The 25,797-nt window shown below is 34.7% G+C and overlaps 1 protein-coding gene across 7 annotated transcripts in view; it reads right to left on the minus strand.

Moving 5' to 3' along the window:
• Positions 1-25,797, minus strand: part of ADAM22 (ADAM metallopeptidase domain 22) — a 233,881-nt gene that overhangs the window by 44,706 nt on the left and 163,378 nt on the right. For all 7 annotated transcript variants that reach the window (XM_090287268.1, XM_090287267.1, XM_090287265.1 and 4 more), the window contains exons 8-20: positions 22,442-22,512; positions 18,715-18,789; positions 17,047-17,118; positions 16,052-16,218; positions 14,525-14,609; positions 13,402-13,492; positions 12,114-12,165; positions 9,559-9,658; positions 7,635-7,706; positions 7,315-7,407; positions 3,809-3,889; positions 616-666; positions 329-392 (exon numbers count right to left, since the gene is read on the minus strand). In XM_090287268.1, coding sequence (XP_090143394.1) covers positions 329-392; positions 616-666; positions 3,809-3,889; positions 7,315-7,407; positions 7,635-7,706; positions 9,559-9,658; positions 12,114-12,165; positions 13,402-13,492; positions 14,525-14,609; positions 16,052-16,218; positions 17,047-17,118; positions 18,715-18,789; positions 22,442-22,512 — 1,074 coding nt within the window. The remainder of the gene's footprint in view (positions 1-328; positions 393-615; positions 667-3,808; positions 3,890-7,314; positions 7,408-7,634; positions 7,707-9,558; positions 9,659-12,113; positions 12,166-13,401; positions 13,493-14,524; positions 14,610-16,051; positions 16,219-17,046; positions 17,119-18,714; positions 18,790-22,441; positions 22,513-25,797) is intronic.

Below are 25,797 nucleotides of genomic sequence, written 5' to 3' on the forward strand. Positions count from 1 at the left end.
GGGCACTCAGCTGTGGAGAGCAAACCTGGAACTGAAATCCAGGTTCACTCTGTTCTCCCAGCTGCACACCCTGGCATGGACGTCCCCTGCCTGGCAGTGAGGGCACCTTCTGTCTCATCCAAAGGCACTGCCATCTACCCAAGATGTGTGGGGCTGTATCTTCTCAAAGGAAGTGCCCTTCTCTAATTTCCTCCAAAGGGTCCCTGATGAGACACGTGATGGTTTGAAGAATCCATCACTCTGAAAGTGACTGAAAATTTACTGCCAGCCCCAGACACCTTGGCCTGATACCATACTTTGAAATGATTAAGCCACACCGTTCACTTACTTTGCCCCCAGATGTACTTGCACTGTCTATCCCTGGTTTTGCATCTTCCTCCAAAGCAAATCCCCTACAATGGAAAAGCACACCTGTTAGCGACGCAGTGCCTGCTTATGTCAGGTAACTGAAAAAGCAAGTATGACCAAGGGAACTAATAGATGAGTATTATACAGACCTTTATCTTCAGAACTGGTTATGAAACACTTAAGTTGACATTCCTATTTTGATAAGATTTCAGTATTTCTTTCATCCTGATACACACGAAAAATTTAGGCAAAGATGAAGTCACCTACCTGAACACCGTCACATGAATATCCATCCATTTTATGAATATTTGGGGCACACTAGGAAAAGAAAACAGAACTAATGAACCAAATGCACAGCAAAAGATCAGGATGAGCTAATCCCTTTAATGTTTTCATTTAAAAAATGAAGTCTGAGAATGTGTTTAGTGTCTTAAAATATCTAGAAATAACAAAAAAGGGGAAGCAAAAGGAAATGCAGCAATTGGTGCGCTTTCCCCTAAAAGCATTGATGTATCAGAGGCAAAACACAGTTGTTGCAGCAAATAAAAAGAACTGACGGCAAGGACTCAGCCAATGCTAAAAATTTAAGAGCACCTTGCTTTATACAGACACTCTATTCCTCAGAGCAAAAAGAGCAAGAGCATAAAACAAAAGCAAGAAAGATGCCAGCATTGGTGGAGCAGTAACTGTTTCCTCTTTTTACCATGAGAAGCATCACAGCCCTTCACATTCAAGCAGAAGTCCACGTTGCCCATGTTACAAAAAACATGCTTAATAGCATGCCCCCCTTTTCACCTTGTAGCAAATGCAGAAAATCACAAAGCATTCTTATGTAATTTCAAAACGTATTATACATTTTATATCACATTAATTATATATTCATTTGAGAAAAGTTATGTCATATAAACAAAGCAAAATTAAAATGAAACCAAAAGTTTCTCATACCCCCATATCCAAAGACAACTATTTTTTACATTTTGATACATTTTTTTCTCTACCTTTTTAAGTTTTGATATTTTTTAAATATAGGTAAAATCAATACAGATAATATTTTATATTATGCTTCTTCTCTTTACTTACAAATTTCCTTGTCACAATAAACCTTTTTGTGTCATCTTTAATAGCTAAAATGCATTGAGTGAACAAATCATATAACCAATGTACTAAAAAATTCACTTATAGATACAATAAGTCCCCATTTAATGTCCTTGATAGGTTCTGTTATTTTAGGCAAAACAATGTAAAATGAAACCAATTTTAACATAAGCTTATTGAAATAAACAAGAGTTGAAATGTTTGTGGCATCTTATCAATGTTATAACAAAATGACGAACGAAACACTGATATTCGAGGACCTGCTATATCACCAATGTATGCTGTTACAGCTAATGCAACAAGAACATCTTAGCATGTCCATCACTTCATTGTATCTTCATCATCACTAAAGTTAGGTTAGAAACACAATGCTAATTAGATAATAAGAAAGGAAAATACCTTTACATGAAAAATCTTTAGTCTCTTAAGATGACTATCTTTAAAATAAAGCATCTTTAATGGTTAATGTAGATATACCACTACTGAATCCCTCTTTTTTAGAGGAAAATTATGCAGGCGGTCCTAGCTTCACATGGCTTCAATATGCATGAATTTCAGTTATCATAGTTTTATTAATGAGTAATAGTACCCCAACAACACAGTTCCGATTTCAGTTACTAAAATATATTAACTGTGAGTAACAGCATAAAGCACAAACTTTGCTACTTGCTCTTCAGTCAACTGATCGCTACGTAAGTAACAGATGAATGACTCAACTTGTCACTCTGTTAAAGCCTCTCAGGGACTGGTCACTTGCCACCTGTTTATTCAGTTCATGAACAGACAACAAGGTGGGTAGTTGTGGTACCTCTTTGTCTTTGGGTGATAGCACGTGACATTTTACAAAATTGGATAATCAAAAGAGAAAACTGGCTAACAGAGATGAAAGTGCAGCAAAAAAAAAAAAAAAAAAGAAAAGAAAAAAGAAAGAAAATTGATGACACAAAGTGAAATTCTAATCTAATGTAATGGGAGTTATAGAAAAAAAATCGCTGACTATGGGAATATTGATAGTGCTCTTTGGCAAAAAACTTCACATCCGCATCTTCACATATCTTGGAGACAGTTCATAACATTGAAAGCACAAAGGATAAAATGTTGAAAGCTGATCCAAATTTAGAAAAGAGTATGACAATTCAACAATGCATGGAGAAGATGTTCACGACCTATCCTAAGGTTTACAAGAAGGTGGCACTACTCTCACTAAGTTTTTTAGAAAGAAATAAAATACATTGATTCCCAATGTTTCTATTTTAACTTAGTGTTCAAAATAAGTATTCATCTATTTTTTAGTTCCATATTCATTTAAAGCCAACAGCAAGAGTTTGCAAGGGTCTGACGACCTTCTTAAAAGATCACAGAACAACTGTAGTTTTTCCTCTTGACTATTAGGATGACTTTCCATGCTTCATCTTGGATCGTCATTTTCATGGTCCTGCATTACTCTCCAAAGTGAGGACTGCCTAGACATACACTGGCCATGTGAAAGCCAGGACTGCCTGCATGTATGCTGGCCATGTGTAAACAGGACTGCCCGCACATATGCTGGCCACGTGAAGACCAGGACTGCCCGCAGGTACGCTGGCCACATGAAGGCCAGGACTGCCCGCAGGTACGCTGGCCATGTGAAGGCCAGGACTGCCTGCAGGTATGCTGGTCATGTGAAAGCCAGGACTGCCTGCAGGTATGCTGGTCATGTGAAAGCCAGGACTGCCTGCAGGTATGCTGGTCATGTGAAAGCCAGGACTGCCTGCAGGTATGCTGGTCATGTGAAAGCCAGGACTTCCCACATGTACGCTGGCCACGTGAAGGCCAGCACTGCCCGCATGTACACTGACCATGTGAAATCTGAGAACCCTTGACAAAGTTGATCAACTTCCCTATCTTCTCTATTTACAACTAAAAAATATTAAACTCAAGAGCAGCTATTAATAGCTGAGATAACACAGGCTGTCTCAGATAAATAAGAGTCAAGACAGAAACAGGCTCCTTCTCAGAACTCAATGCTCTATGGGACACTGCCTTAGCTGACTCCTGTTTCAATCAGCTAAAGTCTTTTTGTTTCCTCCTTCACTAAATAGACCAAAAGCAAATGAATTTTACTCCCTACTTAAAAAAAAAAAAAAAAAAAAAGGCAAGCACACAGAGTTAGGTTTGTTCAACATGAAGATAAAATTATGCTGAACATCTGCTCAAGCACTGATTACTGAAAGTTAAATTCCTGAAAAATAAAAAAAAGAGAGTAAGAATTTATGTGAAAGAAAGACATGAGCATCTTGTCAGTTTCCATGTCACCTGTGGGGAAAGTGCACTAAAGATGCACCTCCTTCTCCCATCGGTTTGGAGCAATTATTCTGTAAATTACCTGGCTTGAATTTCCTGAGCATATTTCACGGATATCACAGTCATTTACTGCTTCTCGACACACAGTCCCCAGAGGCTGAAACTAAGATAACCAAAAATCAATGTTCAAAACTGTTGAAGAAAAATTTAGCACAGTATCATCTTTAAAAAAGTAAAATGAATATTTTGGGGATAGAAATATCTTAAACTATTTTAAGATGACAGTCTGTGAAAACCAGTTGCTGAATGACATGTTAATTCAATAGTTTTTGGAGAGAGTTTCTTACGTATGGAGTAATTTGCATAGTCATCACACATAAGCCTTATAATATCTTGGAAAAATAGGTGAGTGCTTGGTGATACATCTCCACCAGGAGGAGTCCCTCCAAGTTCTAGGAATTCCTCCTACCAAATAGCTTTTGGATTTACACTTCACCCTTCATTCTCATTGGCACTTTTATCATATTACTCTTTTTTGCCTTTTCTGCCAAGAATTTGAAAGTTACGTTTTGGGCTAAATTGTAAAAGTCAGATTTCTCTGGCAAAGCTATTTCTTCCCATGCTCTCATTTCCCTTCATTCCTGCCTCATTTTTACATAGATTTATAGTTTGGTCTTTTATTCTTTTCTAATGTTTCTATGATTTGTACCCATGTATGGGAGGGTTTTTTGTTGTTGTTGTCTGTTGTTTTTTTAGTCTGTTTTCAACCACCTCAAATATTTCTTGTAAGTGTGGAAGTAGTACGAATAAATTTTTAAGCTCATTGGATTTATAAATTGCAAGAGCACTCGTTATAACAAAACAGGGGTACATAATATTTTCATCTTTCCCCTTACCTCTGATCTCTGCACACACACACACACACCTTTCACCTTCTCTCCTTTGTTCATGACCCTCCAGACAGTTGAGTTTTCTGGTGTTCGTAGAACATGAACAGCATACTGCCAACTGCAGTCAGCATTTCAACACATATTTTTAGAAGATCAAAAAAAATGTGTGTTCATTCATTCATTCACTTATTCATTCATTCACCAAGTATTTACTAGCCACTTAAAATGTGCCAGGAACTTTCTAGTCACTGAGGAGGCAATAGAGAACAAAACACGATAACCTTGCTTGCAAGAAACCATTTTAATGGGACTAAATAGGCCATAAAATAAGGAAATAAGCAGAATAATTTCATTTCCTATACTCTGGCTCTCTTTCTCCTTGGAACTGGGGCAAACCACAATTTTAGAACATCTGAGATAGAAATAAGAGCAGATTTAAGGTAAAGTATATAGGAGAAGGTAAACGTTCAATAACTGGCAGTGATTTCTGAGAGAAAGCATAGTGAAAGAGGACTTGCTGTAGCGCTGGGATATGGTGTAAATAAATCAACCCAAACCCCTGCCCTCTTGCAATTTACACACCAATGAGAAAAGAAAAATAATAAACAAGTAAGCAAGCAATACTTTAAAGCAGAGGTTCACAGACTATGGCTTGAGGGCAGAATTTAGCCGCCCACTTGTTTTTAAAAATAAAATTCTATGGGAACACAGCCATGCCCATTGGTTTCTGTATTTTTGATGGTTGCTTTCAAAGGCAGAGTTAAGTAAGTGAGACAGAGATCTATGACCCACAAAGCCTACACTATTTACTATCTGGCCCTTTAAGAAAATGTTTGCCAACTCTGACTTATGTAGAAAAAATAGAGATACACACAATTTCTCATTTTGTTCTTCTGTTTCCCCTTTTCCACTCACTATCATGCCTCTGGTTCCCCTCGGAGCCCAGGGCAGGGTTGAGAGTGGGGTCTGTGGGGCAGACAGAGAAAGTGGCAAAAAGATCTTACTTGAGTGGTAAAGCTGGAACTTATTTGTGGGATGGTTAATCATGCCACTTTATTGTATATATTTTATTATTTTTACTTGTTTCTTGAAGTGATTATATCACAAAGAGTCAAATTCTACAAATCAAAGAAATATGGCCTGAGTAAATGCATTTTATGGATGGACAGACTTAAAACACAGAATTAAAATAAGTGAGAATTAAAATATGGCAGTTGGAAGAGCTGACAGAATAAACAGTAGGGGCAGCCAAAATGAAAGAATGTCTATTTCACATTTGGTTTAACCTTTTTTTTGTAGAGAGTGCTTTCAGAGATCTCTGCCAGTGCTTCGCTTGTTTGAAAAAGCTGCCAGAGACACAGTAGTAATGGGGAAACAACAGAAATTGCTGCCAGCAGATCTGGGATATAACTACACCTTTATCCCTTACTGGCTGAATGAGCCTAAGTAGGTTATTTCACTTGCTTAAGACTGGGATGGCTCAAGTGAAAAAAATCTAAATAATGATACCTATCAGAAAAGTGTGGTTGTGAGCATTACCTAAGACAGAGGTCTCAACCAGGAGTGAATTTGCCCCCAAGGGGACATCTGGCAATGTCTGGAGACAATTTTGGTTGTCATGACTGGGAGGGAATGTGTTTGCATCTGGTAATCAGAAGTCTAGAATGCTGCTAAATATTCTACAGTAAAGAAGACACACCCTCTCAACAAGTAATTATCCAGCCTAAAATGTCAATAGTGCCAGTGCTGAGAAATCCAGATATAAGATGCTATGCATTAAAAGTCCTTAGCACTATTTCTCTGGCACTCAGTAGGTACTTGGTTCATTTTCCACCCTCTCTTAACTCTAATTAGACTAATCAGGACATAATCAGCAAGAGACAGCTGTGCATATTTATCCATTCATTCAATAAATATTTACTAAGAACCTATACCAATTACTGTGGGAGTCTCTGGCTCTGCCTCCATAAAATGTATAGAATGAAAGACAGATAGATATTCAACCTCAGAAATAATGTAGAATATTGTACCAGACTCTATATGAGAAGAGAAAAAAAGAAATAGATTTCTTTGGAAAAGGTAAGCCTTCAAATAACTGTTAGTCTTGCTGGAAAGGCTTAAATATTTGGAGACAAGTAGGAGGATGCTGTTGGGAGGATGAAAACAGGTATTATATTTAAAGGTGCATTTTAAACTCTCTTGCACAACACATGTAAGGTGTTATTATGTCTGAAGTATTCCTTTTGCTCCCACAACAGCTAATGCAAGAGATACCAAGCAGAGCAGCAAGAAAAGAAAGGTCTACTGAATATCCACTTGCTTTACAAGAAAGGAAAAACATCATTCAAAGATTAAACATCTGGTTCATTTAACATCCATGTTCCTCAGGGAGGCAGTAGTGAGAGGGCAAACTCTGAATTATAAAGGTTTAGGACCTAGCTCCCTGACTTACCTGGTATAGAATTCTGGGCAAACTATTTAACTACTACAAGCCTCAGTATTCTCATCTGTTAAATGGGAATAAAAAGTTACTATACTTCACAAGCTTCTGTGAGGATCCTATAAAGCACCTGGCACTTAGTCACTTAATATATGTGAGATACTACTACTGTTATTAGATAATATTTACCTAGCATTAACAATTTATTCAAATAGGTTCCCTTTTCTGTCAGTTGATTATGAGTCAACATTTATTTACCTTGCACTTTTTACAACAAAGACCATCGCTGCATTGAGAGTCTTGAGTCAAGGTGCATTTCTTACAACACTCTGCTCCTTCAAGGACACATTCCTAAGGAATAGAAACATTTGCATAACATCAGAAAGTGGTGTCATTTTCCTGAAAGTACCAGAATATTTTCTAAAATAAATGTACAACCTCACAATGATAATCTTTCTTCCACAAATCTTATAAAATTTCCAGGCATAACTCCTGCTCCTTATGTCTGTCTCAGTGTGGACCTGGAATGACCTGAATAACCTAAAAAAAAAGAATCATCAAAACACCCAGAGACTTACTGTCGGGGTCCCACAGTCACATTCCTCTCCAGTTTCAATGAAGCCATTACCACACTCAGGAGGATCTAGAAGCTATGGGATGAAAACCAAAAAGGGAATTAAAATATAGAAGAATTAATATCAAAAATCTTACAAGAGACCCTAAGTGCCACACCTAGCTTCTGGCATATCTGTCAGTTATTCCAAAATATATTTTTATTTTCCTAAACAGAAAGCATGACTTTCTATAACTTTAGAACTGGGAACTTCAGAACAGAGTATCTAATATTGTTTCCATGTCAGATTTATTCATATTGACATATCTAGCATACATACCAAGTAGTGTGACAAATGCCATCAAAATAAAAGATGATCTAGCCATTGACTAAAACCAAGCCAGACTGACTCCTGAAATTTCATTTCCTTCAAACAGAAGGCAAGAGATTTAGAGTCAGAATGTCTGGATTCAAGTCTTGGCTCAGCTACTTATCTTGGGCAAATGGCTTGCCATCTCAGAGGCCAAGTGTTTTAGTATTTAAAACAGGAATAATATCAGCTGCTCTTCTACATCACAAATTGTTGTGAGGATCAAGTTCAATTTCTGGTGAAAAGCCTTTTATTAATTATATTTCCTTATACAACAGAAAGTCATTTCACCAGAAAGGAACACATCACAAGATAACAAATCCACTGATTTATTTAATACAAAATATAGCAATAAGCATTTTTGCACTGTACAAGATATTATTTTAAGACTGTTTAATTTTTAACTCCCCATCAACATTATCTTTTCAGTATAATTTATTTTATGATTACAGGTAAAATTAGGAAATATAATTGCTATATTCTAAATATATAATACTCATTCAAAAAATCAAAGTCTACATAGTACTGAGAGGAAGTGAATACACACCTACACACATACATACACACATACACACACTACTTTCTTAAAAGCAACTAGAAAGAAACAACAAAATAATTCCCACCTAATTTCAAATACGCTCTCCCCTCCAACAAAAGAATCAATTCATCTCTAGATTTCATTTTCAGTTGAAAGGGATCATGACAAATGAGGCAGCTTTGAAAGCCAAAACTAAAACTTAGCCAGATGAAAAACTCTTATTCTCTTACTCTGGGTTCAGAATAATAAGTTATTTTGGTAAAAAGACTTGAATTATTTTTTCTTTATAGCAGCAGGAATTTAGTTCAATTATCACTTCTAAAACTTTTGGAGATAAAATCATTCCAGTGCTATGTGATACATTTTCTAAATTTCACTGGAATGAAGAGAAAGTGAAACCAGGTAAATGATTACAAAGGCAATATGACATACTGCTGTGGTACACAGAAGCATGTCACAGTTCACATAATTAACAAGGACAAAGGTTCTCCCTTTATCATGCAGTCTTCCAAATGCAGAAGGAAGACCTGCTTTCTAGTTAGTAATAAAAAAGCCTCTGACAAAGTCTAAAGATTTTCTCCTCTTCTTTAAGCAAACTTGGTTTTCATATCAGAAATACTTGCAATTTTACTCATACTGCTTATTCTGAAAGGCAGTGGTAGGGAGTAATGAGGGTAGATATGCCTCCCTTTCTACCAGTATGAGTGGAGATTAGGTATCCAAAAGGTGAAGAGGAAAAAGCATCAAGAAAATAAAAAAGAAAGACAAAATAAAAACATTTTTGTAAACTAACCCTAAATCATCATTTGGCCATATAAAAAAACAAGTTTTTCAGAAAGCAAACATTCTTATTTCTTCCTGCTTTCTATTCCCATCAGAAAAGTCCTAAATGCTCAAAGATTTAAGTTGACTTTGAAAATACAAATACTTGGTAAATGTAAGCCAAGTTGAAAAGCTCTCTTTTATGAATCCCAATGGCTGAAAAATGTTTATTATACTTTAGAAAGATTAATAATTAATAAGTCTGATCACACTTATTACCTTAGAAGGTTTGTTGAAAAGACAGGCACCACCCCCACTATTCAGAAAGTCATGGTACTCTTCAATATTACACTGGGTGAACTTCTTAGGAAGATAATAGCTATAAGACAAGAAAATAAATAGATGAGTACAGGTTTTGTCTACCTTGTTTGTATATCATTCTTAAAACTGAACATTGCTAAAATTATACATTTTCCCTAAATGAAAAATAAATTCCACTTACATACTTATGCATTCAATCCCTAAGAGTTTTATTCAATCAGTATATTTCTAAATTCTTTATTTGATGACCAATTGTGATGATGGATACGTTGTTCATTATTGGAATAAATACTCAAAGGAAACACACACATACACACAAACACACACAAACACACCTGTAATTTCAATCATAGAAAAGAATTATTTACTTCATAATAACTTTTTTCCTAAATATTACAATTGGGCTAGAACCCAAATCACAAAGCATTCTATAAAACTGACTAATAATCTACAAATGTGGCGAGGTCATTAAACTCAAAAAAAGACAGGAACTGTTTCAGACTGAAAGATAAAAATATGTACTTCTTAATGCCCTCACCTTTTTTACTCAGCCCCCCACCCCACCTCCCCTCTGACAACCATCAGTCTGTTCTCTGCATCTGTAAGTCTGTTTTTGTTTTGTTTCATTGTTTATTTTGTTCTTTAAATTGCACATATAAGAGAAATCATATGGTATTTGTTTTTCTCTCTGATCCAAAGATATTTTTTAAAAATATTTTAAATATATGTTTGCATGTACATTCCCTCCATCATTTATTTTCCTCATCATACATATCTTGAGAATTCAAAGTTCAAATATAATCAACACATTTTTCTTGAAAATCAAGTCTATATGAGATATTGTGGTAAGAGATCTGACAAAATCATAAATTAGTGTAAGATGTAATCCTCAATAATTTACAACTAATTGGTGAAGGGAAGCATAGCACACGCAGAATTAAATTATAATACAGGAGTTAAAAATTATAGTAAGTCTCAAATGGCTGGAAATGTGGTTAAAGAAAAATGAGAGTTCGAGATGAAGAGAATATATAAAAGAAATCAAAAGAGTCTGAAAATTCATGTACAATTATGGTAAGCAAATTTTTAAGAAGCTGAAAGTCCATGTAGGATTATGGTTGGCAAATCAAAGAAAGCTGGAAACCCATGAATAATTATGGTTAGCAAACTGATCATGAATAGCAATGGAAAATGAGATTGCAAATGAGAATGAATAAAGATTATGGACATCTAAATATTGGAGGAAGGAATTTGAACCTTATATTTTAGACAATAGAGACTCAACAAAAGTTCTGAGCAGGAAAATGATAGGATTCATGTGTTTGACACATGAATCTAGGTGCATTAAGAGGATACTGGAGAAATTGTGTCGTATACAGTCAATGAACTCGGGTTACATATTATCAACATGGATGAATCTCACACACAGTTGATCAAAATAAGCAAGTCACAGAAGAGTACATGAGAGTATAATGTCTTTCATATAAACTGAAATGCAAAGCAATGCTATGTATTACTTCAACAAATACACACACACACACACACACACACACACACACACACACACATACACAGCATTAAAAAGAATCTGTGAATGATGTGAACCAAATTCAAGGTGGTGGTTACCTTGGTTGGGGCTGGGGCCAATAAGAAAGAAGTCACAAGGGGTATTTAACTACGTAGATAGTACTTAATTTTTTTTTAATCTGGGTAATAGTTTACAAGTATTCACTCCTTCATTCTGTATACCTTTTCAGTTATGATGGAAGTGGAGTTCAGGAAGGAAGAGGGAGCCTGTAAGTTGGATGAATATCTGGAATGTTATTGAAATAAGAGCACAAGATGATAAAAGTTTGAAAGTAATGTGGCAGTGATAAGATTGGCGTAAAAGAAATGGTTGTACAATTTATTTAGAAAGAATAAAAGGCTGGTGCCTGATAGTGTGTGAAGGGTAGGACAGTATAAAAATAAGAACCTTTCTCAGGAAGGCAATTGAGCACAACTCTTCCCACTCCTTGCTCAGTGACGCAGCATGGGTAACTTGAAATCAGCCATGGCAGTATTTACACCATAGGCAACTACATATGGTGGAAGGCTACTGGGAATCTGAGAAGCCATAAATCTGGACTTTTTTCTTGATTTTGGTTTTGAGAGTCAGTTTACCAGTACAGCACTGTTTATAACCCATTTAATTAGAAATGAAGAAGATAGAAGAAATGGGAATTATTTGTATGTAAGCCATCAAGAAAAAAGTTGTTCCTCATTTCCAGCCCGGATTCAAGGTTAACAACGTCTCTGCTCTTCTAGCTTAACTGACATCAATTGTTTCCATAAATATGAAACTATTTTGTGAAAATATTTTACATACAAAGCCAGTGAGAAAATCTACTTCTGATTGTCTCTTAAATGTCCATGGTGAGATTCCATGCACTCATTATTGAGTGCCGTATTCTAAGAAGACAGTAGCACAGCAGAGAGGAAAAGTGAGTCATTTTCAAATACAAGTGGCTCACCCGGTGTCTCCCATTATGCATCCAGACCATGTGTCCTCACATTTACACTCGCCTAAGAGAAAATGAAGACAAACGCCTTATGACAAAGTAAAAACAGCAGCCTTAGAGTAGTTCCAATTTTAAAAAGTATATCTTAACTTTATTCTTTACATAACTTTAAAAAATGCTGGCTTTCTAATTTCCCTTCTTTTTGAAGTTTCTATGCAATGCATAACAAAGAAAAAAATCTACTGACCCTCTCAAGATTACATAATTTTTACTAAAATTAAATGTTTTATCAATATTTTAACAAGTGGCCATATTCTTAAAGAATTCACTTAAAATAAAATACAATAAAACAGCAATAAAATAATGACACACCACTTCCGGGTCCTGGCTTCATAGGCCTTTATGAGAATTCTTACAATTCCCTATTCATTTTTAAAAGCTTCTACGCCAAGGCTGCTAGTACAAGGCAGTATGGTATATTGGTTAAGCAGAAGGTCTTCAAAACCAGAAATACCCATGTTCAAAACATGGGCTTGCCATTTAACATAGCCCTGTGTAATTTTGAGACATTAACCTTTTAAGATCCGGTCATCTTATCTGTAAAATGGGGCTAATAATGCATCTCTTGCAGGACTATCTAGAGGATTAAATGAGTATCTAGTTGTAGATAATACTAGCACTCAATTATTTGTCATATAATGGGTATTCCACAAATGGTAATAGTTATTACTAATACAAATAACATTTATCATTTGTGTTATTAAAATAATAAAACAAATATGGTTATAATCAACTTACTCATAATACATAGTACTGTATTTCACTATTTCTGGTGAAATATGCTAATCCTAGCATATTTTACTAGGTCCACATTTTACTAAGCCCTTTATCAGGTCTGCTCCTGCCTGGCAGGCAAATTCTCTATGGCCATACTAAGAGATATTTTAAATAAACATTAATAAAACAGTATGCTTCAAACCTATATGCCTAGGATTCTTTATTAAACCATTTAAAATTACCTAACTGAGCTAATTTTGTCTTTTTGGGTTAAATTCAACTATGAATTTATCATCACATAGTTTTAAATGTTTATAACACATGGAGAAATTTTTATTTGTAATATAAATATATATTACCTTGTATTACTTTTGAAAAAAATATTTGTGCCCCAGCTGTTTATTTTATATTATCATCCAAACTCTTTTTATCAAGCCACTGAATCAAATAATCTCATTCTTCAAAATATTTTACAGGCAGTCTATTGGAAATACAACTAAAGCACATGTGTGCTTAAACTTACCACTTGCTAACTTCCTTTTGTCTGAGATGATACCAATGTTATGAGCTAATGACTGGGCAAGTGTAACTGCCATTAAATCAGTTTTCCCAAACTGAAAAACAAAAACAAAAATAAAATACATGGAAATGCAAATTATTTTTAATTTAAGATGTGCCAGAGAGAAAATCACAACATAATTGAAAATAAGTAATTTCTAAGCATTTTATAGAGGTTAAACACATAATAGGTAGTACTCAACCATTGAGCATTTGGGAAGAAGTAGTAAGAAATAAATCCATCTTTGATTAAGCCTTTTAGAGAAGACTAGAAGCCAGGGAATCATCAACTTTTCGTTTTGGAAACTTAAATCTAATTCTGAGTTCAAATTTCACCAGTGACATTTCCAAAAAATATAACACTGTAATATAATTAAACTAGTTTTTTGGATAATAATAAAATAATAATAAATGTGCAAATTATTTGGAACTTGTTCATCTTTGTGTCCACTTGTACTCCTAAAATTTCTCCAAACTAAAGAGCATATGGCTTCAGGAAATGCATGCAGAGTAACAGGATATGGTAATGATCTTTGTCCAAAAGAAACTTGAAAAGACCTAGGGATAGCTTTTTCAATATATGGCCTCCCAGAGATTCAAGTATTTTTCTTTCAGATCATTTCCATCAGGTTTAATGCCTTAGGGATAGAAGAAACCCTTTGAAAACTCTGTTCTATTATTTTTTCTCCAAAAATTTGTCAAGTGTCAAAGAAGGAAGAAAATCTCCAATTGGGTTATTTGGTAGTAAGCCAAACAATTGAGGAAATTGCCCAATTGTCTGGAAAATCAATCAAAGTGATAAATAGGGCCTTACTGTCTATGAAGGTAAAAGTAAATATTTTCTCTATATAATTTGTAAATAGCTAAATCTGGAAATCATTCTAAGTAGAACATGGACAGAATCATCAGATATTATCTTCTATTATTTCCTTATTCTGTCCTCTGGTCACTTACAGTAACCACATTGATTATTAATAAAACAACCTAACATCTGGAGAATATAGAATACTGAGAAATTATCTCTTGAAGATTAGGAAAACATTTTCAGCCATCATACCACTTTGTACTGTACAGATGTTCACACCTACTTCATTCACGCCTCCTCCTTTCAGCAACGAGCAAATCCCACCAATATAAGCTGCCCCGCTCCGGCTACTCTCAAATTGACTTCCCCTTTCAGAAAAGGAAATGAAAAATACTTACTGCTCACACTTCAAATATCATAACACCTCTCATTATTAATTAACCACATTTATTTTCTCTATGCACATAACATTTGTATACTATATATTCCTGAAGTAAGGAAAGCATGTGAAAATTGTTTACACACATCACCAAAGGAAAAGGTTTCTGAGGGATGTTTCCCATAGAATCACTAAATAGCTTCAGTAGAACTATACCTATTAAAAAAGAATTACTAATATGATGTACTCTGAGAAGGATACTAAATCCCTACTGTGGTATTTCTGTCAAAAATGCATAACTTGACTCTCATAAGAAAATATCAGTCCCACAATGAGGGATGTTCTATACAATAGCTGGCCTATACTTTTTAAAAAATGTTAAGTTCAAAATAAACAAAGAAAGGCTGAGGAAATCTTTCAAATTAAAGAAGATTAAAGACAAATGACAGTTAATACAATGTGTGATCCTGCATTGGATTTGAGGTGGGGAGAGAATTAGCTATGAAATACAATATTGAGACAATTGGTAAAATTTGAATATAGACTATAGATTAGATAAAGTATTATATCAATGTTAAAAATTATCTGGTTTTAATAATTTACTATAGTTATATAAGAAATGTCTTCAGATTTAGTAGTAAAGACCCAGGAAGTAAATGTCTCCAAGTTACTCTTAAATGGTTCAGGAAAAAAAAAAAAAAAAGATAGATAGATGAAAGGAAGAAAAGAGGGTAAGAAGGATGAAAGAAAACAAATCATAAAACAAAAGGGGCAAAATAGAAATAATTGATGAATCTGGATGAAAGGCATAGGGTATTTCCTTGTAGTATTCTTGCAACTTTTATGTAAGTTTGAAAATATGTAAAAAATAAAATGTTACCCCAAAAGTACACTCTTTTACTTTCATTTATAACTTTCTGCAACAAAAGCTCTGACTTCTGATGACAGATTTTTAAAATGCTATTACATGCAACTTGCTATTACATCAAATATGCATGTTACCAAAAAAGAAATACCCTATAAGAATGAGAAAAATAAAAGATAAACTCTGGAAATATTACTAAGCTCTCATTTTAAATAAAAAACAAAGATAAAATTAAATTTAAAAGACAGTAACTTTAAAGGGTATACTTAATCAGTTTAAAATACTCTTTATGAGCATTAAAAGTATTCTTACTCAGTAAATGCTTTGATTGAATCTCTTGAAAATGTAAATGAAATACACATGCAATAATAAAATAACTCAATATAAACCTTTTACATTTTCATGTCAATTTCAAACTATTTATATTTTAAAACTTCTTCCAAATGTATCTTCCCTGTCAAATCTTAATTGCATTATTAAGTAGAAAGGATACATTTCAATCCCAGTTCATAGTGCATTCAATATAGAACCAAAAAGAGTAATAAATCATTACAAAAGTTACGTACGAGAAAAGGTGAACTGCATCACTTTTCTCTTTGATAAAATCCCTTCTGTATTTCATAAACTCACGTAGGGTGATCAGTGGATTTTCAGATATGGCAAACTTGTTGTCAGCTGCCCAGGTTTCCATGGCAACCAATACTATCCTTGTCTTAAGTTGGTCTTTGTATATCTAGTATGTAAGAAAATGAACACACCAGCTGTACATGTGGTAAAATCAAATGTTTTATGAACAGAACTACTATGAAGCTCCTTTTATGGAAACACCTTGAGTTTTAGTTAAAGAAAGTTCACTTTTTAAGAAAGGTAATTATTTTTCTAATTTACATGCATTTCCCTTGAGTAACAGAGAATCAACTGTTTGCCAAATAATACTCAAGGAACAGCATTAGTTAGAAACAAAAGATCACATTTTGACCCTTATGCAAGGCTCTCCCTGGGTCCATCTTCTGGCACCCAGACAAGGAATTCATGCATTCTTGAGTTCCCCTAGCAAAAATGGAAAAATGAAGATTCTCCAAGGAAATTATTTCTATGCAACCTGGCTGTCCCTGAGTAAATTCATGGAGAAGATGCTGGCATGGCCTTGTCAGAGGAAAATGTAGAAAGTAGATACAGTAGGATTATTTAGTTGCATCATTCCCAGAGCACTAGGCACTCTTTTGAGAAAGGCAATTCTTATACTGCTTTCAACTGGTGGAAGTCCATGGCGAGTCGTTTGTTAGGGCCAATGCCCCAACCTTTTCTTTCCCAATGTGAAAAATACAGGAAGGAACGTCAGGCATTAATCTGTGGGTAATTTTGGCACTTCCTTTTATCATCTTCCCAGCCAGATATCAGAGTCAATAAAGTCAACTGCAAGGTTACCAGGAATTTACGGGACATCTTGGTTAAAGAGTAACTTAAGAGTATTAGAAATATAAGAACCATATTATGTGTTCTATTAACAATCAAGAGATAAAATTCCTCTATGGCAACACTGAATCGAGTTGGTACTTACTAAGTCCGCCATGTTTACCACAGACTTCGCATATGTATTGGTATGTATAACTGAAAGCCGATGTTTTTTAAACTGAAAGAAAAAAAAAGAAAGAAAGAAAGAAAATAAGTGAAGGGTTTTTAAAGTCATCAGCAAGTAATCACCTTAGCAGAGAAAACAGGTTTTCTGTAAAAAAAAAAAAAAAAAGTAAGAATCGAGACCTAATCCTCTATATGCTGTGTAATATGAGGAAAGACTCTTAAAAATTGGAAATCTCAGTTTATTCATCTGTGAGTGAAGGAAAAAATACCCATTCCATCCATTTCACAAAGTTTATTTCCATCACAAGACTTATTCAAAATGATTAAAACATATGAAAGTTATCTATGAATTACAAGACATACAAATATAAGTAGTGTCAAAATGAGAAAAAGTGAATGTGAATACCGCTAAAAGTATAAAAACGTATACATTCTATAAGACTTATTCAGTAAGGAGAAGAAAGCATTAAGAGTTACAAAAGGGTAACTAATAGGCTAGATATAGATCACGTATAGCTTTTGTTTGGCCTCCAGCTGTTTTAAAAATCAGGCAGTACCACCTATAACCTGATTTCTGGCTTCATTTGAAATCAGCATCCTCACATGGTAATAACTGGTAACTGCTGAGAAGCAGTTGCTCCCATTAGACAGGCCACGTGACTTCCCTTTTGCCATAAGCCACACCCCTCCCTGTTATTAATACCTGAGTCACTTTATTTGTGTTAACTGCATAAAGATGTCTACAGACATCTGAATTTTTGATATCGCAAAATGTCCAAAATTATGTCTTGCAGCTTATTCTTATTTTGTAAAAATCTCAGGGAATAGTAACATTCACTGATTTTGAAAAGGTAGAAAGATAAAACTTAATCTTAGCCTAAACAAGAAAGAAGCACTCAATCTTCATTGCATTATCATTAAAAATAATTAAAATTGATATTATTTGTTTAATCATATGTAAATAAATGACATTTTCCCTCAAATAAAACATTTAAAGTAAATCCAAATGTATGTTCAACTGAAATTTAGTAAATTGAGCAATGTGCATCACTGAACATTTTTAGTTCACTAGTCTGGTTATATGGACCAATTAGCCTTATAACTCACTGCTGTGCTCTGACTATAACCATATGACTACAATGTGCCCATGAATTGAGTATATACTATTAAATATAACACAATAACTGAGTCAACAAAAACTGAAGTTTTGCTAGGTTCTTATCCTAACCTTGACTACTTGGCTATATAAGACAGAAATAGAAAAGATGCTTTTATTTCATTAGGAGAAAGATGAACACTGCAAACTAAGGTATCGCATTATTGGTGTCTCACTTTTTCAATATAAAGTGGAAATTTTCATTTTTTTAAACCTTGCCATTTTAGTAAAGCCCTATATTAGTCAAGTAAGAGTTGACATTATGAATTCCAGAAATATTATTGGAACCTCACAAAATACTGGTAGTTACTTTCATCTAAGGGTCTTTCCTATTCGTAGGTTGTTGCTGGGTAACAGATTTATTTGGTGACACAAATATCTTGTCCAGGTTACAGCTTTGTGGTCCTCTTTCTTCTAAACATATTGCTGCACTGACCAGTTTTATTCAAGATACAAACAAGTACAAAGGACAAAAAATTCAGCAAATCCTACCATGAGATGATCATTTACAATCATCAGTTCAATGTATTTGGTTTCCTCCTCTACGTTTCGAGGATGTCGACGGAGCTGCAATATAGGAAAGGAAATGGCACCTAAATAGGCCTTCTGAACTTGGCTGTGAAAAACTAAAAAATATATTACACATTAAATTCTCAGACTTTATTCATCTTAAAGCTGGAAGCTTATACCCTTTCATAAACCTCTCCCTACTTACCTCATCTCCTAGACCCTGGAAACCACTTTCCTACTCTCCGTTTCTATAAGTTTGACTTTTTTTGTTGCTTTTTTAGATTCCATTTATAAATGATACCATGTATTTTTGTATTTTGGACTTAAGGATGAATAATATTTTGTTGTATATATGCTACATTTTTCTGATCCATTTATCCATTGATGGACACATTAATAATGCTATATATAACTGAAATTTGCTAAGAAAGTAGAACTTCAATGTTCTCATCTGAAAGAAAGGTAAATATGTGAGGTGACAGATGTGTTAATTAACTCCGTGGGGAAAACGCTTTCCAAGGTACACTTAAATATCATACAATCTTATTTTCAATTATACCTCAATAATGCTGAAAATTTTTAAATAAGAAAAACTAAAAATATGGAAAAAATTAAAGTTTCCCCATTTATGCATTTAGTATTTTTTTTTTTTCATTTTCATCAATTTACTTAGATTTTAAGTAAAAAATGTACATGGTTCATAAATTAAAGAATTATTAAAAAGTAGAGAATAAAAGTCTTCCTCTCACCTGTCTCCCACCTACCTAGTTATTATCCTTCCCCAACAGGAGGTATAGCACATTTACTGATTCCTTCCAGAAATATATATATATATACATAAAATCAAAGCATATATATTTCATTTTGTACTTCCATTTATTTCACTCTCGGGCTATTTTTGTTTAACAATATATATCAAGGATTGCAAGAAAATGGTTTAATCTAAGCTCCTGAGAACCTCTGAGAGGTCTACAGGGAGTGGGATGATTGGCACTTCCATTCTTTAATCTCCAAATCTGGGATTGAGCCGTGCCCCTTCCTCTGGTAGTGGTCAGGGGATCCCCCAAATGACACAGAAGCTTTCTTAGGATAGTGTTATCTTGTCTTGTGTTATCTAGTGCAGCCGTATCTGTCTATTCAACAACAAATTTTCTTCACCTTCAAAATCATGACCAATGAATGCTACTGGCAAGAGCCACTAAGGCAGCTGTAGCCCTTTGTTCTCTGCAGTTAGTCTACAACACAATCTTAAACAAGATCTGCAAAGTTAACTTTTTCCTTTATGCCATGTTTCAATATACAGTTTTTTCAGTAAATCTTTTTGCTCACTTGCCCAAGGGCCATTTTCATGATGAGGGTAGACAATCAAACCTGAATCAATAATGAATGTGTATTTTGAGTACTGCATTTAAAGCAAACTAACAAATTCTGCTGTGTGGGTTTGTTCATTGCTCACACATTCTCAAACTTAAAAAAAACTTTTTCTTCAAAATCCCTTACAACAAGTTGATAGGGAATCGTCGTTGGCAGCCGTCCGTCTTGAGAGACGATGGTGTAGCTTCTTAAGAGTCTATCTGCACCGCCGAGAATGGTTGTGCAGTCCGACTTGGGAGTGACACGGTATCTGTCTCCTCCCGTGTTGAATCGACATCTTGCGATGACGCTGGAGTGTCCTCTCCAGTGAAGCTGAAGCTACAGAGCCTGGGCAGGGTGATATGGAGGGTCTGCTGTTGCCCATGCAGCAGACCCCCCCTCTCTTCGCAGCTGAAGGGTCCAAGGGAAAGACGGAGTCAATACAGCTTGGCTTCAGGTGTGCCGCAGGAGTTGCCGGTGTTGACTACAACGTCAAACCGCCTTAGGGACTCCGGCTCCGGATTTTCTGTCGGGGTTTACTCCCTTAGCCTTTCCCCTGAAGAGGTATGCCGCAAGGCAGCGGAGGTTTTTTGGAGTCAGAGTTTTCCTTCTCTGATGTGCCCTGACTGGAAGATCGAACCAGCGACACTTAGCTCGCAGGCCGACGCTCAATCCACTGAGCCAAACCAGCCAGGGTTGATAGGGAATAATAGAATATAATTTGGGGTTTGGAAACCAAAAAGTAACATATAAAAACCAAAAACTAGGGAAAAAAAGTAACATACTGCATCCAATGATGAGAGTCTCTTTAAAAATAGATATTTTTAGGATGCTAGTCTCTGTTTTATTAACATGGAAGAGACCTGAGCCTTACCAGTTAATACAGTAGACTCTTTCACTAGTTTCAACATTTTCTGAAGGTCACAGAGTTGCCAATATTGGCCACACGGTTTATAGCACTTCATTTCCCTGGGTCCACTTGTTTCTCAGAAAGAGAAATCAATAGTCTGTCTGCTTAGCATATGAGTGGATGTTACAAATGTGCATGAAAATCATCAAAAATTATGTCAACAGAAAATCATTCCATTCTCTCAGTTATTAACTCATGAAAATGATTCCTGTTTCAAATCAAATCCTGATGGCAATTATTTTTATCTATTTAATTGGGCCTCAGTATATATGTATATTCACAAAATAGATAAAGCTCATGGTAGTAATTGACAGAACACAAGGACTTTTGCGAGGCAGTATGTTAAGCATATGTGGTTATAAAAATTTCTCTGAGACCAGACTTCCTAGGTCAGAATCCCAGATCCACCATTGAATAACTCAATGTAATTGAGAGCAAATTACTTAAACCTCTTATACTTCAATGTCCTTATCAGTAAAATAGGAATAATAATAATACCTTCCTCATTAGATTATGAAGATTAAATGTGTATATACAATTAAAATTCTTAGAACAGGGCCAAGTACATGGTAAGTACTCAATAAAATTTAGCAATTATTATTCACAGATTAGAAATCTGTCTGTAAACATACTTTCTTTCATATTTATTAAACATATTTTTTAAATACCCATTTCCTTCATCTGCTTGATCTTATTAGAGAGCTATTTCTCTGATCCTTTTTTCTCTCTCTCTCTCTCTCTCACACACACACACACACACACACACACCACCACCACCACCACAATGGTGATGGTAGCTTAATTCTGATGGCCAGAGCACACAGTCTGTCTGAACCATTTTCCATCTCCATGATTCTACACAAGTCATTTTTCACATTTTAGACATTTTTTTCCTGGGTAAGAGGAATAATAGTACCTACTTCATGTGGTTTAAAGTACTATACAAACAATTATTATTGTTACTAAGTCCAAGATCCACTAACATTCATAAAGTGGACATCCTAATTTTATACTGCAGACTCCAAAGTAGCTCAAGTGTGACAGAATTTGTGGCTTTAAAATCTGATAGATTCACTCATAAGGGGATGTCTTTAAAAAGATAAACACAAGGTTATGCACCATACAAGTAGATCCCAGGATGTGGTGTATACCAGGCAAGGAAAGAGGCCTATGTTACAAAGAATCTGAGATCCCACAACAGAGGCCCCATATGTCTCTATATGATGAATAACCATATTATCATCACTATCTTGAGTCCTTATTGAGTCTATGGAATAATACAGCCTCATATCCACTGCTAATGACAGCTCCATCACACTTACTGTTTACCACACCCTGATAGATGTCTTAACTAATACTCTCTCACAGAGACTTAATGTAGATTCAATTAACTGGCAGTTGCCAAGTGTTTTGAAAGCATCATGATATATACCTGTGAAAACATACCTGCCGTTTAGTCCTTTTTGGTTTTGGCTTTAAAATAAATTTTGGTGGGGTGATGCTTACTTGTTGGAATTCTAAAATAAAATAAAAATAAATTTAACTTAGTGAAATTTCTAGGTTTCTTTCATACAAGGCAAAGTTTTATTAGCCATTCCTAGTATAAATTATATAATTGTATGTTATTAATTAATAATTACAATTATTAATTATAACCATATAACTATACAATAATTATTTTATAATTTATGTCACACTTAATGATAATGCAGAATATTAATCAAAGCAATTGTGTTCATGTTAATACTTAATAAATATATCATGAATTAATACAATTTTTAAAAAATCTCAAACATTACTTCTCTTTTAAGTTATCTCAAAGTTTTTCTCATATTTATCCTATAAAACCATCACTTACTTCATTGGGAACCTTCTAAATAGACAACTTGACCTTCACATTTACTACTGACCTCCATTAAAGAATGACATACCAAATGTTGGTGAAGATGTGGAGTAATTAACTCTCATACAGTGCTGATGAAAGTGTAAAATGGCACAGCCACTTTGGAAAAGGGTTCAGAAATTTTTTATACAACAGTAGTTCTCAAAGTGTGGCATCAGCATTACCTGGGAACTTGTTGGAAATATAAATTCTCATAATCCTTCCAAGATGTAATATGTCAATAACTCTAGAAATTGGTGCATCCACTATGAAAAACACTATGGAGTTTCCTCAAAAAATTAAAAACAGAACTATTATATGCTCCAGCAATCCCACTACTGGTTATATGTAGCCAAAGAAATTCAAATCAGGATCTCAAAGAGATGTCAGCACTCTCATCTTCACTATACAGAAGCAACCTAAATGTCCATCGATGGATGAATGGGTAAAGAAAATGTGGTATGTATCTAAATGGGATATTATTCAGCCTTAAAAAAAAGAAAATCCTGCTATTTGTGATATCATGGATGAACCTGGAGGACATAATGTTAAGTGAAATTAGCCAGACAAAGAAGAACAAATACTACATGATACCACTTATATGAGGGACCTAAGACAATCAACCACAAATAAGCATAAAGTAGAATGGTGGTTGCCAGGGGCCGAGAGATGGGGAAACAGGGAGGAATTAGTCACAAGATACAAAGTTTCAATATACAAGATGAATAAGTCCTACAGCTATACTGTACAGCGGTAGTTATAGTTAATACCGATAGTTAACAATACTATAGTATATAACTGAAACTTTGTGAAGAGTGTAGATCTTATGTTAAGTGTTCCTATCACTAATAATAATAACAATAATAAAGAGAGAGCAGGAGGAAACTTTCGGAGTTAAGGGATATGTTTATGGCACAGTTATGCTAATTCATGAGTGTATATTTCTCTCCAAACTCATCAAGCTGTATACATTAATTATACACAGCTTTTTGTACGTCAATCACAACTCAATAAAGTATTTTTTAAAAACTTTAGAGATGGGGCCAGCAGTTTGTGTTTAATAAGCCTTCCAGGTGACTCAGATGCCTGCTCAAGTTTGAAAACACTGTTGTACAGTTAAACATCCTTGTATCTATGGCCTGCTAATGTCACGCCTAGGTATTTGACAGAAATGTAAACAGGTGTCCACAAAAAGAATTTTACAAAAGTTTTCATAGTTATTTTATTCAATAGTAGCCCCAAACTGGAAACAACCCAAATGTCCATCAGCAAGATGAATAAAAAATTGTGGTATATTCATATAATAGAACAGACTTAATAATTTAAAAGAATAAACTATTGCCAGCCCTGACAACACAAATCTCATAGGCATATGCCAAGCAAAGGAAGCAGAACATAATACATGACCCCATTTGTATGAAGATCTATAACAGGCTAAACTAATCCGTGGCCAAAAAACAACGACAATAACAAAAAAGTCAGAAAGGAGATTGCAGAACTGGGAGTAGAAGGGACACAAAGGAAGTCACTAGGATAATGGAACTGCTCTATAGCTCACTAAGGGAACATGTATGTGTCAAGAATCACTGACTAGTACATAAGATTTGTATATTTTATTGTAGTAATTTTTAAAAAACTGAGTGCTAAGGGGTACATAGAAAATAAATAAGCTTTTTTCAAGATGTGTTTCTAAGACACTAATCTTAAGAGCCCACATACAGGGTGGGGAAAAAGTAGGTTTTCAGTTTTTCATATAGAAAATAAAACAATAATTAATAAGTAATAATATAATAATAAACTGTTTTTGCATACTCACAACTGTAAACCTACTTTTGTCTCACCCTGTATAAGTGAAATCCTGTGGTATTTGTCTTTCTCTGTCTGACTTATTTCACTTGGCATAACACCCTCTTGGTCCAACCATGTTGTCACAAATGGTAAAATTTCATTCTTTTTTATAGTCAAGTAATATCCCATTGTGTGTATATATATACACACACAATATATCTTCTTTAATCATCAATTGATGAGCACTTAGATTACTTCCACATCTTGACTTTGTAAATAATGTTGCAGTGAACACAGGGATGCAAATTAGCGTTTGGGTTTCTTAGCATAAATACCCAGAAGTGGAATTGCTGGGTTATATAGCAGTTCTATTTTTAATTTCTTGAGGAACCTCCATCCTGTTTCCCACAGTCAGCTGTACCAATTTGCAGTCCCACCTATAGTGTATGAGGGTTGCCTTTTCTCCACATACTGGCTGTTTGTTGACTTATTAATGACAGTCATTCTCACAGGGATGCGCTGATATTTCACTGTGGTTTTAATTTGCATTTCTCTGATGATCAGTGACATTGAGCACCTTTTCATATGACTATTGGCCATCTGTATATCCTCCTTGGAGAAGTGTCTATTCAGGCCCTTTGCTGATTTTTTAATTGGATTGTTTGTTTTTCTGGTGCTAAGTTGTATGAGTTCTTTATAAATTTTGGATAGTAACCCCTTATCAGATGTATATTTGGGGAATATCTTCTCATAATGGGTAAGTTGTCTTTGCATTTCAGAGAACAAACTGGTGGTTACCAGATGGGAAGGGGTTTGGGGCGGCTGGGTGAAAATGGTGAAGGGATTAAGAAACACAAATTGGTAGTTACAGAAGAGTTATGAAGCTATAAAATACAGCACAGGGAATACAGTCAATAATATTGTAATAAGTATGTATGGTGTCAGGTGGGTACTAGACTTACTGGGGGAATCACTTCAAAAATTATATAAATGTCTAACTACTTTGCTGTACAACTGAAACTACTATAATATTGAATGTCAACTGTAACTGATTTAAAAAAAAAGACAACAGTCCTAAGAAATGTGTTATGTAAAACAAAAGGTTCTAGTACCAAACACGCGTGGAGAACAC

This window comes from Furipterus horrens, unplaced genomic scaffold, assembly GCF_987537825.1.
Source record: "Furipterus horrens unplaced genomic scaffold, mFurHor1.1.pri manual_scaffold_9, whole genome shotgun sequence".
Taxonomy (NCBI): Eukaryota; Metazoa; Chordata; class Mammalia; order Chiroptera; family Furipteridae; genus Furipterus; species Furipterus horrens.